The 14,041-nt window shown below is 47.4% G+C and overlaps 1 protein-coding gene across 2 annotated transcripts in view; it reads left to right on the top strand.

The window, feature by feature from the left end:
* Positions 1-14,041, top strand: part of SPG11 (SPG11 vesicle trafficking associated, spatacsin) — a 46,003-nt gene that overhangs the window by 15,572 nt on the left and 16,390 nt on the right. For both annotated transcript variants that reach the window (XM_058155720.1, XM_058155721.1), the window contains 17 exons: positions 1,230-1,405; positions 2,363-2,539; positions 2,971-3,042; positions 3,350-3,477; positions 4,545-4,717; positions 5,890-6,088; positions 6,206-6,409; positions 6,784-6,890; positions 8,095-8,240; positions 8,463-8,615; positions 9,754-9,820; positions 9,978-10,143; positions 10,761-10,966; positions 11,591-11,699; positions 12,883-13,042; positions 13,393-13,626; positions 13,834-14,034. In XM_058155720.1, coding sequence (XP_058011703.1) covers positions 1,230-1,405; positions 2,363-2,539; positions 2,971-3,042; positions 3,350-3,477; positions 4,545-4,717; positions 5,890-6,088; positions 6,206-6,409; positions 6,784-6,890; positions 8,095-8,240; positions 8,463-8,615; positions 9,754-9,820; positions 9,978-10,143; positions 10,761-10,966; positions 11,591-11,699; positions 12,883-13,042; positions 13,393-13,626; positions 13,834-14,034 — 2,678 coding nt within the window. The remainder of the gene's footprint in view (positions 1-1,229; positions 1,406-2,362; positions 2,540-2,970; positions 3,043-3,349; positions 3,478-4,544; positions 4,718-5,889; positions 6,089-6,205; positions 6,410-6,783; positions 6,891-8,094; positions 8,241-8,462; positions 8,616-9,753; positions 9,821-9,977; positions 10,144-10,760; positions 10,967-11,590; positions 11,700-12,882; positions 13,043-13,392; positions 13,627-13,833; positions 14,035-14,041) is intronic.

The following is a 14,041-nucleotide window of genomic DNA, read 5'->3' as shown; positions in this document are numbered from 1 at the left end:
GCAAAGTCAATGGGAGAATCCATTTGTATGATTAAGATTTGTCTGATGAGCACATGGTTCACTTAACAACTGCAGTGATTCGCTTATCTTGCAAAAACAGTTATAAAATGAGGTGCAACTCACTTAAAAACTTCCTCACTTCGTAGCACTGGAAATTTTGGGCTCAGTTGTGGTTGTAAGTCCAGGAGTACCAAAACTCTCACTTTTTATCTATTATAATATTTTACTTATTGGCTACCTGAAATCTTGCAGGATCATCATGATTTTCCCAGATTTCAGCCATGTATAATTTATTAAAAGGTTTTATATTTCAATTGTTTAAAATAGATGGATTGATTCCTATGACATTGTATAAATTAGTTGATAGTGCCTGCCACTTGTTCCTGCTTTATTTGGAAATACGCTTTTTCTAAGAGTTATTACTACTGTTGTCTATTTTCTTTGCATACCAAAGAAAATTCAGAGCAGTACAGAAAAACAGTGTTGCAAACCTGCAATTACTCATCTATTTTAACAAAATAAAATACCTCTGGCTTCTAGGGTTACTGCATCCAGCAACTGTCTGGCTGGGTTGGAGATTATTTCCTCCAGAATATTCATGTTGATACTGAAAACCAGAGAAAATGGAGCCCTGGGAGACTCTGTAGCCCCAACCTCAAAGGCAAACCAAAATTTCTCCTCTGACAGCTTTGAATAGCAATCCTAAAGATAGGAATGAACTACCTAGCATAATGTATGAGTTCTACAAGTATCTTATGATCATTGGGATGAAAGTTGTTGAGAAATTCAATAGAATCAGTCCTGCAGGTTTCCCTCTCTCCTCAGCCAGCACCAATAAGGTTGCCTCAGTGTTAGCAGTAGGCCTGAAGCCAGACTGACAAGAATTCAGGTTAGCCAGGTATCACACCTCCTGTGTCCCCTTTCCCCCAAATGGGTCAGTGGTTAGCTGAACCCTCAGGGCCTCTGAGAAGGAGAGCTTGCTGCCCCCACCCCTCTCCGTGGAGCTGACATGACTCCTTCTCTGCTGGCCATTTCCAGCCAAGAAGCAGGACAAGGATCCCGTCCCTTCTGACTAGCGGTGGCCAGCAGCCCAGATCCTCTCAAAGCAGGTGGTGCAGTGGTTGTTGAGGTTGTTGTGGTGGATAACTCTGCAACCTCTATAGCTGCCATTCTCCCAAAGCAGCCATTTTGGTAGCTTTACATGATTGTCTTCCTGGTGCTCTTCACAGACTTGGATGAAAATATGCTCCAGTGTGTTGACATTTTCACCAGCTACATCATTAAACTCAGGACGTTTATGATCAGGTTTCCTCATAAGCCATCCGGTGTCATAAGGCAGCCCTGGGATTCCGAAGACAACCTACCCCAAATGGAGCAAAGCCACTGGGAAAAATTTGATACAGAGGTAAGCTGAATGTAGCTTAAATATCAGTATATATTTCACCCATGATCTCAATTTATTAAACAATTTCTTCATTACACACATGCCTAGCAAATTGGAGCCATGTATGGAGCTTACTCCAAGTTCAGCCCTTGAAAGTAATTGATTTCAGTGTGAAGGAACAAAGTAGGGTTGTAATTATTTTAGCAAGAGAGGATTTTGCATGTGTGTGTGTGAGAGAGAGAGATGTAGCTATGAAGATATCCTGGTTTGCCGGGTATTGTCTCGTAAAGAGATATACTAGTAATTAAGCTGGAAAAGAATACAGGAAGGCCTCTGGCTTCATAGGCTGGATGGTCTTCCCCCTTCAACAGAACTAAAGTTGGAGACCTTCTCTGAAATGGAAGGCATGGCAGAGGGGCAGGGGCAAAGGGAAGTGCTTTCTAAACTAACCGGAACCACTTCATGGTATTTGCAGCCAGGGTTTGTCTTCGTGGTCGTCGGCTTAAATATTTTTTAAAATGGTGACAACAGTTTTATAGAGGAGAGGCCGGTTAATGGCTTCTCTTTAATCTGACTGGCTCAGTAGCTTCTGTGGAGTAGCTTGGCTGCTGAATACAGACTTTTTAGGAAGACTTTTAGGTCTGTTAGCCTCTGTGCTGTGGGCTTAGTTTGACTGTCAGATCAGCTAGTAACTCTCAGGTGTTTTGGAACACGCACGCACGCACGCACACCAGCCAGTATGCCACTCAGCAGAACTGCTGCTCATCTCCAGACCTAATGGAACATTGCGCTGATCAGCTCTTTTCAAGTTGTAAGGGTGGACTTGGCTTCAATTGGTTTGTGCCCCTTTGCTTTGATCCAGCATTCCTCTGTTCTGCTCCACTTCCCTTGCCTCTCCTCAACCTTTCAAAACAGAATAGAAAACTCAGGGTGAGTAGAGGGGGATTTCTTGAAATTGCTCATCGTTTTATTTCCCAGCAAGCTGTTACCGAAGCCCTTCTAAGCAACAGAGTGCCAGAGGCACAAACCTTTTTCCGTCTGACCCACAACGCTGCCCAGGATCTTGGGCAGCTAACCCAGATCGGTCTGGAGATGGCCTACAAAAGCCTCCTGAAGGATGACATAAATGAAGCTTCCAAACTTTTAAGGAACATGGTGAGTAACACCGCAACCCCACTGAGCTCCATGAAAAATCTTTGCTGTAGAGCAGGGGTCTCCATCCTTGGTCCCTTTAAGACTTGCTGGCTGAGGAACTCTGGGAGTTGAAGTCCACAAGTCTTAAAGGGACCAAGGTTGGAGACCCTTGCTGTAGAGAATTTTCACCGACACAGATTTTGTTTCTTTGTACCCTTAGCATAATTATTTCTCTTTTGTTCCTCTGGGCTAGGGTTGAATTGGAAAGGGTGATCTATAATCCCCAGGGACATGTCTGCCTTTTTGAGCCACTGTTTACTGACAACGGAAGGCCGTAGCCAAGGCCTCACGTCCTTTCACACCAGTGCAGAGAACTAGAGCAAGACTTTTCCTTATGAATTTTTTTTTTTGGCAAACACTCCTGCAGGAGAATTTCTTTTTTCTTTCGGTAGGGCCTCAGTGTGAAGCTGCAACTGCACAAAATATGTTTCTACGCAACAGATTACCATGTCCGGGACTTTTTGGTAAGTTTAAGTAAGAGTCTTTGCCCATGAAATGATTTCAGTTAATTGTGTTTTTCCCCATGTATTCTGCTAACCTCTTCAGATTGTTAATGTTTACTCAAATCTCAGAAATGCAGTTTGTAAATGGGTTCCAGTGTTAATAGCTGAGGTGGAAATTCAGCTGCACTGACATCATTTTCTTATGTAAGGGACTCGCAGCTCTTCCCTTATAATGTTGTCCCTCACCTTCAAAATTTAATTGAAAGGTAACTATAAAATGTCTGTGTCTATTGGATGGAAAAGAAGCAAACTTGTTTTGACTCTGTAGGTGAGCGTGCTACAAGATGAAGATGCTCTTCCTGAAACAGAGAAGGAAATGATAGACTTGGTGCATGAGGTAGAAAATATTTATTCAGGCACCTTCCAAAGACAGGAAAAGAACACAGCCTGTTGCAGGTAATGCACCTTCAGTTCAGTCACAGGTGGGGAACAACCCTGGGATGAACTAAACACCCGGCACGTGAGCCAAACAAAGATGAGCTCCTATTTTCTCCTTGTCCGGCTTTTTATGGTGTGGGAAAAGGGAGATTGGTGAGCTGTTGTGGGATCCAATCTGGGTTGGTTACTGGGACCAGAGGTTTAGCCTTCCGAGCTTTTGGACTCTAGCATGAGCCCCTCCTTAGGGAACTTCTCTCTCAACAAAATGTGTGCTTTGAGCCGTTCTATGTGTAGTATTTATGTGGTGCCTGGTTATGTGGCCTTTTAGTTGTTGATTGGGATGTTGATGGCCAATTATTAAGTAGTTGGCTGTTGTTTCCTGCTCCTAATTATATCTGATAAGCTGGTGGTAAATCAGCACTCCTGTTGACTGAAAAGGGCCCCATTTTCCAGGCTTCAATCATTTCCCTGACTATTTTTGTACCTATTCAGCCAACAATCTTAGTAGTTGCGAAATTGAACATATGCTCTTGTTCGTTGCAATGTGAGGCTACTAATGAGTTTAGGTCTCCTCCTCTGACCGCTTATTTGCAATCTGGTGGTTGGCTTCCTCCCTGTCTGTCCTTCATAGTCACAGGGGCAATCCATGCAAGGGATCCAGTAGATTACATTAGAAGTTTCTCCCACCTCCAACAATCTTAATAATGCACCTCCAAGTGATCTTTTGTTTGGAGGTGGGAGATACTACAACACACAACCAAGCACCACATAAATAACTACAGGTAGAATAGCCCAAAGCATACATTCTGATGAGAGAGGAGTTCCCTGAGGATGGGCTCCAGTGTGAATCTGAAAGCTCAGAAGACTCGGTGACCGACCCAGATTGGATCCTGCAAGATTATCATGGAACACATATATTTGCTTTCATTTATTGGTGAGCTACTGGCCAGGGTAAATCTGATGGGTATTTGCTATTGAATATGGGCTCACTTTGTTGTTTGGTTTTGAAGGGTAATGCTTTGGTAAGAAGTTCTGGAAAGAATCAGTACCCTGGTTTCAAGGAAATGCCTAATTATTGGTTCTAGATCTTGGAGAAAAGAACCAGACCGTATCGATGTTACTACTTTGGATTCCTTTCTGAATTGCACTCAAGACAGAATTCATAACAGGGAACACAGGGTGATGCTAAACTGGGCTCAGTGGTGGAATCCATCTACACGGGAGAGGGTCCTTCTCCCCATCAGAGCTCAGGAAGGGGGTAAGTATTTGTTGCTGTGGGAGAGGAGATTTGCAGCTTTTTATTTATTTGTTTTGTTTTTATGCTGCCTTTACTGTTGATATAAATATCTCAAGGCGATGACCGTATCCAACACACCTTCCTCCTCCTATTTCCCCCCCAAAACAATCCTGTGAGAGGATTTGGACTGTGAGGAGCTGACTGGCCCAAAGTCACCCAGCTGGCTTTCATGCTGGAGGGCGAGGCTTGAACTAAACAGTCTCTGCTTTCTAGCCTGGAGCCTTAATTGCTAGATTAAACGGACAATTTTGTTTTTTGGAAAGAGTTGGTTCCTTCAAGGGTGGGCGACTTAAGACTTGCAGGGAGACCTCAACCCCCTTCCTGGTGCCCCCAGGCCCTCCTTCAAGAGGGCAGGGCAACTCTCTTTGTGGTATTTTTATGGGGTTAGAAGCGAAGTTAAGACTGTGCAGCCCACCCAGAAATCAACCTGAATTTTCCAATTTGGGGCTGGATTTAAGAGGGGCTTAAAGCAGCCCTCAAGTTGCCCCCTGAATTAGCAGGAGGAAGACCTTCATTATTCTGGATGTGTTGATGGAAGAATGCTGAAAAATGGTTAAAAAGAGAAATAAGTTGTTTCAGATCAACACATGTAGCACATGCACACACACAAACACAATTTAGCTTCTGGAAGTTTGTTTTAGAAATACAACTGGCCTTCTCAGTGCATTCATTTCACTGTGGGTCTAGCAGCAGTCAGAGGATACCCATATTAAAAGCATAATGAAGAACAGAATAAAAACCAGTCCCTTGTCTAGAAACCATAGACCTAAATCTCTTGGAGGAGCAACACAGCAGGAGCAAGGAGGTTGCGGGGGGGGGGGGTGTCTGGCCAGAAAGAGAGGAGTCAGGCATGGTGGTCCCCAACTGCTTTGGCTCAGCTTCAGCTGGGATGTGGTTAGGCCAGGGAGGATGGAGTTGGGCAGAGCCTTCCTTTCTGAAGTTGGGCTAATTCCTTTCCCACTAATAGCAGCAGCTACACATGTGGACATCAGCTTGAGAGTGGTCTGCCATGGTCACACTGGCCAGGGGATTCTGGAAGGCACCCAGCCTGAGGAAGACCACCCTCCATATATACATAGTTCCTAGTGCCCACCCAGTATTTGTACTTACGTATTCCTTTTTTAAAAAATTAGAATTTAAGTTCCGTAATCCTGAGGTCCTCTGGATGTTTTTGTCGTCTTGGCACGATTGGCTAAACATCACTTCGTGGATTTCTGACTCTCAACTCGAAGGCAACCCTGCAAACTGGCCCCCCCTCCCTTTAGAAGCCATCGGTCAGAGTGCATTATGCAGCCATTACTTGCACAATGAAGTCTTGGACATCCTAGCTAGGTAGGCGCCTTCTCCATATAATTATCTCCATTTCCATCCAGTTTCCCACCTATTCTTCTAAAAAAGAAGGTTGCTTAGTGGATCATTGCTCTTTCTGCTCTCCTTTTTTCTTGACAGAAATGGGACTTTTGTGCCTGCAGAACTGGAAGACTTTGAAGGGCTTCTCCAAAGGACGACCTGTGCCGGAGGTGTGATGCAGGAGCCACATCCTCTCCTGGGCTACGTCTCTGCAGGCGGCTTAGATTTCCACACCTGCTTTATCCGTTATTGCTTAGAACGGGGGCTGGACCATCTTCTCTACTCCTACTTGGATTACTATCGGTATGGCCATAAACGATTCCAGCAGAGGCATTTAGAGGACACAGGCAGCAGTGGCAGGAGCAGCAGATTCTGTGAAGGGGGAAATCAGACCAAGCACTTCCTTTCCTGATGTCTTTCTTTCCTGCATTATGCCTTGAGGGAAAAAGAAAGTGCTTTGTGCTGGACAGCCGTGAACTAGGGAAACAAGGGAGTCGCGTTGGTGGGAACCAGCGATTACCCTCCCCAAGAAGGCCCCTCCCCTCTGAGGCAGGGCAGTTTTCTCACAGTGCAGCTGATTGTTAAGCCAAGTTCATTGGAATGGCTGATATCTGGCCAGGAGAGACAAGGCTGGCTTTGGCTTTGTAATTCTGTGAAATGTTGTTCTTGATTTTCAGTTTATTTTCATCAGACTGTCCCATTTTGAACGATAAGGATCTGCGTGAGGAACATCCTTGGTTTGAATTTTTAGTGCAATGTTGGGACATTGCCAACCATCCTGGAGGTAGGTGGCGTCTTTGCATCTCATTTGGACAGATGTTTGACAAACATTTGTCCAAATGTTTGGCACCTACATGGTACCTATTTATCTACTTGCACGGGAATCTCTTTGGCAGCGCTGGCTCAATGGCCTTGAAATAGAAATGAGTAACCGCCCCTATAGATGGCAACCATTAGCAGAGTGAAATCTGTAAGGACTCCTTTGCCCTTACTTTGTCAAAAAGCCCGGCAGGTGTTCCAGGGCAGTTGCAGTCCCTGGCCTGACCATGTAAGGCTTTTCGCTCCTTATGGGGCAAACTGATCTTAGTGGCGTCACCTGGCAGGCTGGTTGCCTTCCATTTCAGGGAAGGAGAGGCCTGTCCACTCTCTCACAGTCTCCGGTGACCCCTTGCACTGTAGTTTACCTTCTTGACCTGCCTTTGAAATGGATTTGAAGCTGCCCCAGTCCGGAATGGAGCCGTTTCGGGGTTCAGGGAATCAAATCTACTTTGTGATCTAGTGGGTTTTCAAGTCTTCTTGGTTTCTGGATCAAACTGATTTTGACATCTAAAGCTATAAGTAAGCCCTGTCTATAAGGTCATCCTTCAGACCAAGGGCTATTTGCACTCTTGACTTGCTGGCTGCTGAACTGCCCTTCAAAAGAGGAGGCAGCCTCAGGACAGAACATCCTAACTTACATGCTTCAACCTTAGAGATCCAAGAGATCACCAGATCCTGTGAGTGACTGGATTGACCTCTCTTTTTCCAAAACTGCAATCTAAGTGGAAACAAAATATATGGTTGTTTTTTTCTTTGTGTTTAATAATTTCCCTCCTCTGACAGATTTAAAATTACAAGTGGGGGGGGCTTTCAGAGCAGGGGATACGCTCAGGGTTTTGGGTGGGCTGCTTGTGGTGCTGTCCTGCCCTCAGTGACCCTCAAAGCCCACCTGGATCAGTGCCCCCTCAAGTTCCAGAAGCCTCTGTTCCTTGCCGAGCGGAGGGTAATTGGGGTTGGCAGACCCTCTGCGGGAGTCATTTGCACATTGATCTTCTTTTGAGAGGGAGGAAATGGGACCTTTGGAAATACCTTCTGGAGTTGTGTATCTGTGCACTTAAAGGATGTTTAGTTTTGATTCATCTGGTTGATTATGCTAAATCTATTTTGAATTTTCTTTTGGCTAACGCTGCCTATGTTTCCCTTCTTCTCCCCTTGCCATCCTGCCCCAGATGCAGACAAAATTTTTCAGGCTAGCCTGGCCAATGCCCAGATCTTGATTCCCAGCAACCAGGCCAGTGTGAGCACCATGCTGTTGGAGGGACGAACCCTTCTGGCCCTGGCTACCACCATGTTCGCCGGAGGAGGGATTGACCAGGTATGCCAATTGCAGAAGGCTGGCAACTGAGCAGCCCCCCCACAAAGGGTTAAAGGCCTGAAGGAGGCTCCCTGCACCCAACTTCCCCTCTCCCAACCACAGACCAGCCTGGCCCCTCGCTGGAGAAACAGAGGTAGGCCATTGGGCTGCCTCCAACGCTTAGAATGGGGGGTGTCGGAAAATCGGTGGTGCAAACAGACTTCAGTGCTTGTTCTGTTGCAGATTGTCCAGAAGGGAGATGGAAGAGAGAAAGTGGATGCACAGCTCTTCAGGATGGCACTTGCTCCTTACCCCAAGCTTAGAGCTGCCCTGTTCCCTCAGACCACTCCTCATGGAATCTCGCCTCCCGACCTTTCTCTCTATCACCTTGTTCAGGTAAGATTCAATGCCACCCAGAAAATGTGGGCACAGTATTGGGCAGATCTAATTTGGGCAGGGCCAGGACTTACCCAGGCAGCACAGCCTCCGAAGCCGTGTCCACCTTGGACGGTCCACCTTCTCCAACCCTGCAGCTCCGTCATCAGGCAGGCCTAGACGAAAGCAAGGTGGGCATTTCTTAGATGGCGCCATCTTCTGATCATACTCTGGCGCCTGACTCTGCATCCCTCTTCTGGACAGCTTCCATTTGGGGCTGCCTTTGTGGTCCCCCACAATTCTTTGGGGGCTTTCCAACCCCTTTGAGATCCTCCACTCTGTGGGACATACACTGTTATAATAGCAAAGTTTAGGCAAACCTGAAAACTGCTTTGGGTCCTTTCAGATACCGGCCACCCTTGCTGTTGCTTTAGTAGCTAATTGCTTGATTTCCCCCAAAGACCCCTAAAATACAGCCATCAACTTGATTAGGTTTCATCTGCGATAATCTTGTCGGGTTTATTGTGTATTGTTTGTTTTTTCCAGGGCGTCAAATTTATTTTCTATAGATTGTGCTACCTGTGCAATATTTTTAGCAAATTTTTCTAGAATAGCTGTAATGTTTTCAGTTGAGAGCCTTTTGCACTCCAGAGCCCTGCCATGGAAAACGCCCCTTCCACATGCTCTTGCATTGCTGTGGGGATGCGGAAAATGTGAGGCTGGCTCCACATCTGATGTGTGGACAGTTCAGTCACAAACTGAGCAAAAATTACAGGGCTCCCTGAGCAGCACATACACCAGCTCTGAACTTCGCCTGTTCTGCTATACCGGTGGGGGTGGGGGTGGGGGTGGGGGTGTCAAACTCAATTTCATTGAGGGCCGCATCAGGGTTGTGTTTTATTTTGGGGGGCTGGGGTGGGTGTGGCCAGCTAAACATCATTCGTGTCGGCACCTGTGGTGGCCCAAGTGCTCTGCCAGAGAAAATGGAGCTCGGGAGCCTGTTTTCACCGGCAGAGGCACCATGGGCCAGTCCTTCACTGTTTCCAGGGCGGCCCCGCCAGCCAGATCTAAGCGCTCCACGGGCCGCATCTGGCTTGCAGGCCTTGAGTTTGACACCCCTGTGCTATACGGTTTGAAATGAATGTTTTCCTTTTTTTAGTGCTTGGCTCCATTTGATTCCACCAAGTTTTTTGGCTGGCAGTCAGCAAATACACTTTCAATTCCTGGTAAGTAAACTTTCACATACAGTCTGAATCTAATCTAGTAGCAGTTGAGCCCTGCTTTAGCATGAAGAATTCCGGTTTTGGGGAATAAGGCAAAGCCAGGGGCTGCTTTGTTCTGTTCCAATTACTTGCAATTCTGCTCTTTTTCTGTCCTTTTCAGATATTTGCAGTGACCTGCCTCACTTCTCATGCTCGGCTCTCGTAAACAAGCATGCCATAATAGAGCATCTTGATTTCTCCTATTACTTATATCACGAGCGCCCCTCCTTCGCTTTCGGAGCGTTTTTAGTTCAGCAGCTGTCAAAGAGGGACCTCCCAAAGGAGCTGTAAGTAGTTAAAAGAAGCACATGCGACTCTATTACAGTAATCACAATTAAAATTATTTTATTGCAAGTGTTTATCTGTTTGATTTGTGTCCTGTGTTTCTTCCTGGAGATGAGTGCAGCACATATCTTCCTGCCTGCCTGCTTGCTCTCCTCCCCAACAGTCCCTTGGTGGGTCAGTTGGGTTGGGAAAGAGAAGACTGTGCTGTGCATGAGATAAAACTTTAACGTGGATCTCCCAAGCCCTGGTCTGTCCTTCCTCAAACCACTATTGTCTTTATTCTATTAACCTGAAGCAACATCTCCTGATTTAAGTACTTGTGACTCTCGACACTAGAAGTGGACGTAGTAAGTACTGTAGACCCACATGGTGCCATAAATACCCCCTGGGTAATCATTGGTTCTCAGAGCGAGAAGGCTATTGCCTAATCAACCCAGAGTGAAGGTGTCCCTTCATCTCAGAAGACTCCTGCTTGCCTCCTCCATCTGAAAGGCATGAGAAAGAGACCCAAGGCTCACAACCTTTGTTCAGGGGAAACTGGGACTCTTGTAATTGTCTGCCTCTCATCCCAATGAGGTTTATGGAATTTGTGCTGGGAGTGAAATTGTGCCTTTTCTAGGGTTCAGCAAGTGGCTAACGAAGCCTATTCCGTGGCCCTCTCAGTTTTCTATGCACCTTCTCTTGCTGCAACCTCTGTCTGCTTTTTGGAAACGCTGGGCCTGCCGAGTCTGAAACTGCGAGTGGATGTTAAAGCTGCCAACGTGATTTTGAGCTTCATGTCCCAGAGAGAGGAGCCACAGCACCACTCCATCAGACAATCCTTGGGTAACGTTTGCAAATACATTTCCAGCCTTTGAATGTTATTCTCCCTTGGGGTCCCTGGCTTAAGATTTGATAGAAAGGCTGTGTGAAAGAAATCCATATCCACGGGGTGGTCAGAGTGGTAAATGGAAAACATTTCAATCAAAATACGTGCCTTTCTATTTGAATTATAACCCTTATTTGAACTTATAAATGTTTTTGTACATATAATGTGTCTTATTAGTGTTGTATGCCAGTGATTGCATGACCTCTGCAGATGCCATATGCTAAATAAATAAAACAAAATTTTATTTATGTGGCTTTAACTAGTGGCTTCTTGGGAAGATCTATGAGCTGTGGTGGCGCAGTGGTTAGAGTGTAGTACTGTAGGCTAATTCTGTTGACTGCCGGCTGCCTGCAGTTTGCCAGTTCAAATCTCACCAAGCTCAAGGTTGACTCAGCCTTCCATCTTTCTGAGGTGGATAAAATGAGGGCCCAGATCGTTGGGGGCAAGAGGCTCTAAACCACTTAGAGAGGGCTGTAAAAGCACTATGAAGCGGTATATAAGTCTAAGTGCTATTGCTGTTGTTATCTACCATGTTGGGCTGACTGTGCCTTAGCAGAACGTCTGGCGTTTTCTGTTTTCAGTTGAAAAGCTAGGAGAGCTGGCTGATGGAGAAAAAACTGCAGCCGAAGACCTTCTGGTCTGCTTAGAGGAAGCCGTCTGGGATAAGGTTGACCATCAAGAGATAAAAAAGTGAGTTTGTGATTCAGTATTGTGTAGGTTGGTCTCAAGTCAACTGAGAGAGCAAGAAAAACAACTTGTCATGTTTACTCCTGGAGAGCATAAATTATTAGGAATTCATTACAAAATCTGAGATCTTGCATTACTTTTTGTGAAGGTGAAGAATTGGAATAATTGACACTAGGCTGGGCTGGGCTGGACTTCCCCAGGATGGACACAGTTGGTTGAGCGAGTGTCCACCAGACGCTTCAAACCAGAAGGAAGAGCTTGAGTGCTGCACTGTAGGAAGAGCTCCTTCTAGGCCTGGGGCTCTTTGGAAGGGCTCGGCCAAAGGATTGGAAAATACGTTCTCAACCCAGACGACTGAAACTCCGTCTGTAAGCAGTGCAGTTGCGATATTTTGCCCAACAATTGCTTCACTTTAGAAGTGAATTCCCCAGTTCGGGTCATTAACTGAAGACTGTGTACCTTCATTTTCTTCACTTGCCGTTTTGTTAGTTGTTGCTATAAGTATTTGTTGCTAGTCTGCCAGCTAACGGTTTGAGATGTTAGAGTCGATCATTCAAAGAAGAATGCATGCTTGGCCTGAATGTGCCGCCTTCTTCCTCCTCGTTCGTGGTCTTGGATAAGTAATAACCCCAAAGATAAGCTGTGGGGCCTTCCCCTATATCAGGGGTGTCAAATCAAGGTCCGGGGGCCCGATCCAGCCCATGGGGTGATTAGATGTGGCACATGGGGCCACCCTAGAAACAGTGAAGGACCAGCCTGTGGTGCCTGTGCCAGTGAAAATGGAGTTCCTCCTGAGCTCCCTTTTCACTGGCAGAGGGTTGCAGGAGGCCATCGCAGCTGAAAACTGAGCTTGTGAGGGCTGCGGGCAGCACTCCCAAGCTCCATTTTCTCTGGCAGGGGCAGTCGCAGCCGAAATGTAGCCTGGGAGCCCATTTTCACTGGCAGAGGGCTTGGGCCATCACAGGTGCCCCTGACATGAGTGACATCGAGCTGGCCACGCCCACCCCAGCCCCCCAAAGTCAAACGCTACCCTGATGTGGCCCTCAATGAAATGGAGCTCGACACCCCTGCCCTATACCCTTTGGCTGACTTATTTACTTGGGGGTGGGTGAGAGGAGCGTGGCTTGCTGCTGTGGCAGGGAAGGGCGAGGAGAGGCGTAAAGAGCTAAAGGCTCCTTTCTTTCAGGACGTCAAGCGAGGCGAGGCATCACTGGTCCCTGGTCGTCCAGTTTTGCCAGCTGCACCACATCAAGCTGAGCACGTCATACCTGAGGGCCTGTGCGCATTCGAACGAATGGCTGCAGTTTGTGACTGAAGCGCAAATGCACGGCTACCAGCCAGCGGAGGTGAGAAGCTGCTGGAAGCTGAGCTGAGCCCCAGGCCTGTGAGGTTTGGGTGGAAGATGGCCCTCCTAATGAGAAAAGAGCCCTCTAATGTCATGGAATAGCAAAGTCACAATGCTTTGTAGAGAGAGGAGGTGGAAAAGGAGGTGGGCAGAGGGCTGTGGTGAGAGGCAACAGGCCCCCTCGTTCCTGCCCATCCTTCCACTCCAAGGGCTCCCCTGACCCTGAATTCTCCAAGCTGGGGCTTCAGTGTGTCCCACCTCATTCATCTCCTGGGAGGTGTTGCGGCCTCCCTCTGGCGTGGTGGTCAAAGCTTTACGGAGCTGCTTGCTCTCCTTCCTTCCCTCTCCCAGGTGATCCCCCTCCTCCGGGACTTCCCCCTGCCCCTGCGGGACCACTTGGAGTTGGCCCTGGGGCATTTGCAGCCTCCGAGGCAGGGGGGCTTGCAGGGGCTGGAGCAGGAGCCGCAGGGCCTGTTCCACGTCCTGCTCCAGAGCCAGGAGCAGCCGTGCCCTTGGCGACACCTCTTGGCTGCCTCTGTGAAGCACCACTTGCCCGTCCTGAGCGTGCTGGCTGCTGGCTACCAGGTACGAGTTCTCCAGGATGGGCGTCCAGGCTCCTGGGGAGACGGAGCAGGTGGAAAGTGACTCTAGAACAATGCAGGCGCTGTGCATGGGGCCCAGGCTGGCTGTGATAGTTTGGACTTTGGCGTGTGGCGTATTCAATCCGCTCTCTGCCTTTTTTAAAATACCTGTTTTCTTCTCTTCCTTCCTTCACGTGCACATACTTGGCAGGAGGCCAGTCTTCTCCACTGCCTGTGTGTTTGGATAATAACTTCCCTGGACAGTTCTGTCACCAGTGAGCTGATCGGGCACATTGAAGGCATGGCTGAATCCCACGAGTGGGGCCTTCCAGACTTGGCCCTTCTCTGGCAGTGGCTGTTGAAGAGGCAGGAGGCCAGGATCCTCCTTCATGCCTTCCAGCTCTTCCTGGAGGTAAGCG

This window comes from Ahaetulla prasina, chromosome 13, assembly GCF_028640845.1.
Source record: "Ahaetulla prasina isolate Xishuangbanna chromosome 13, ASM2864084v1, whole genome shotgun sequence".
NCBI classification, from domain to species: Eukaryota; Metazoa; Chordata; class Lepidosauria; order Squamata; family Colubridae; genus Ahaetulla; species Ahaetulla prasina.
Note: the sequence above shows the minus strand (reverse complement) of the source record. Positions and strands in the feature narration are given on the sequence as shown.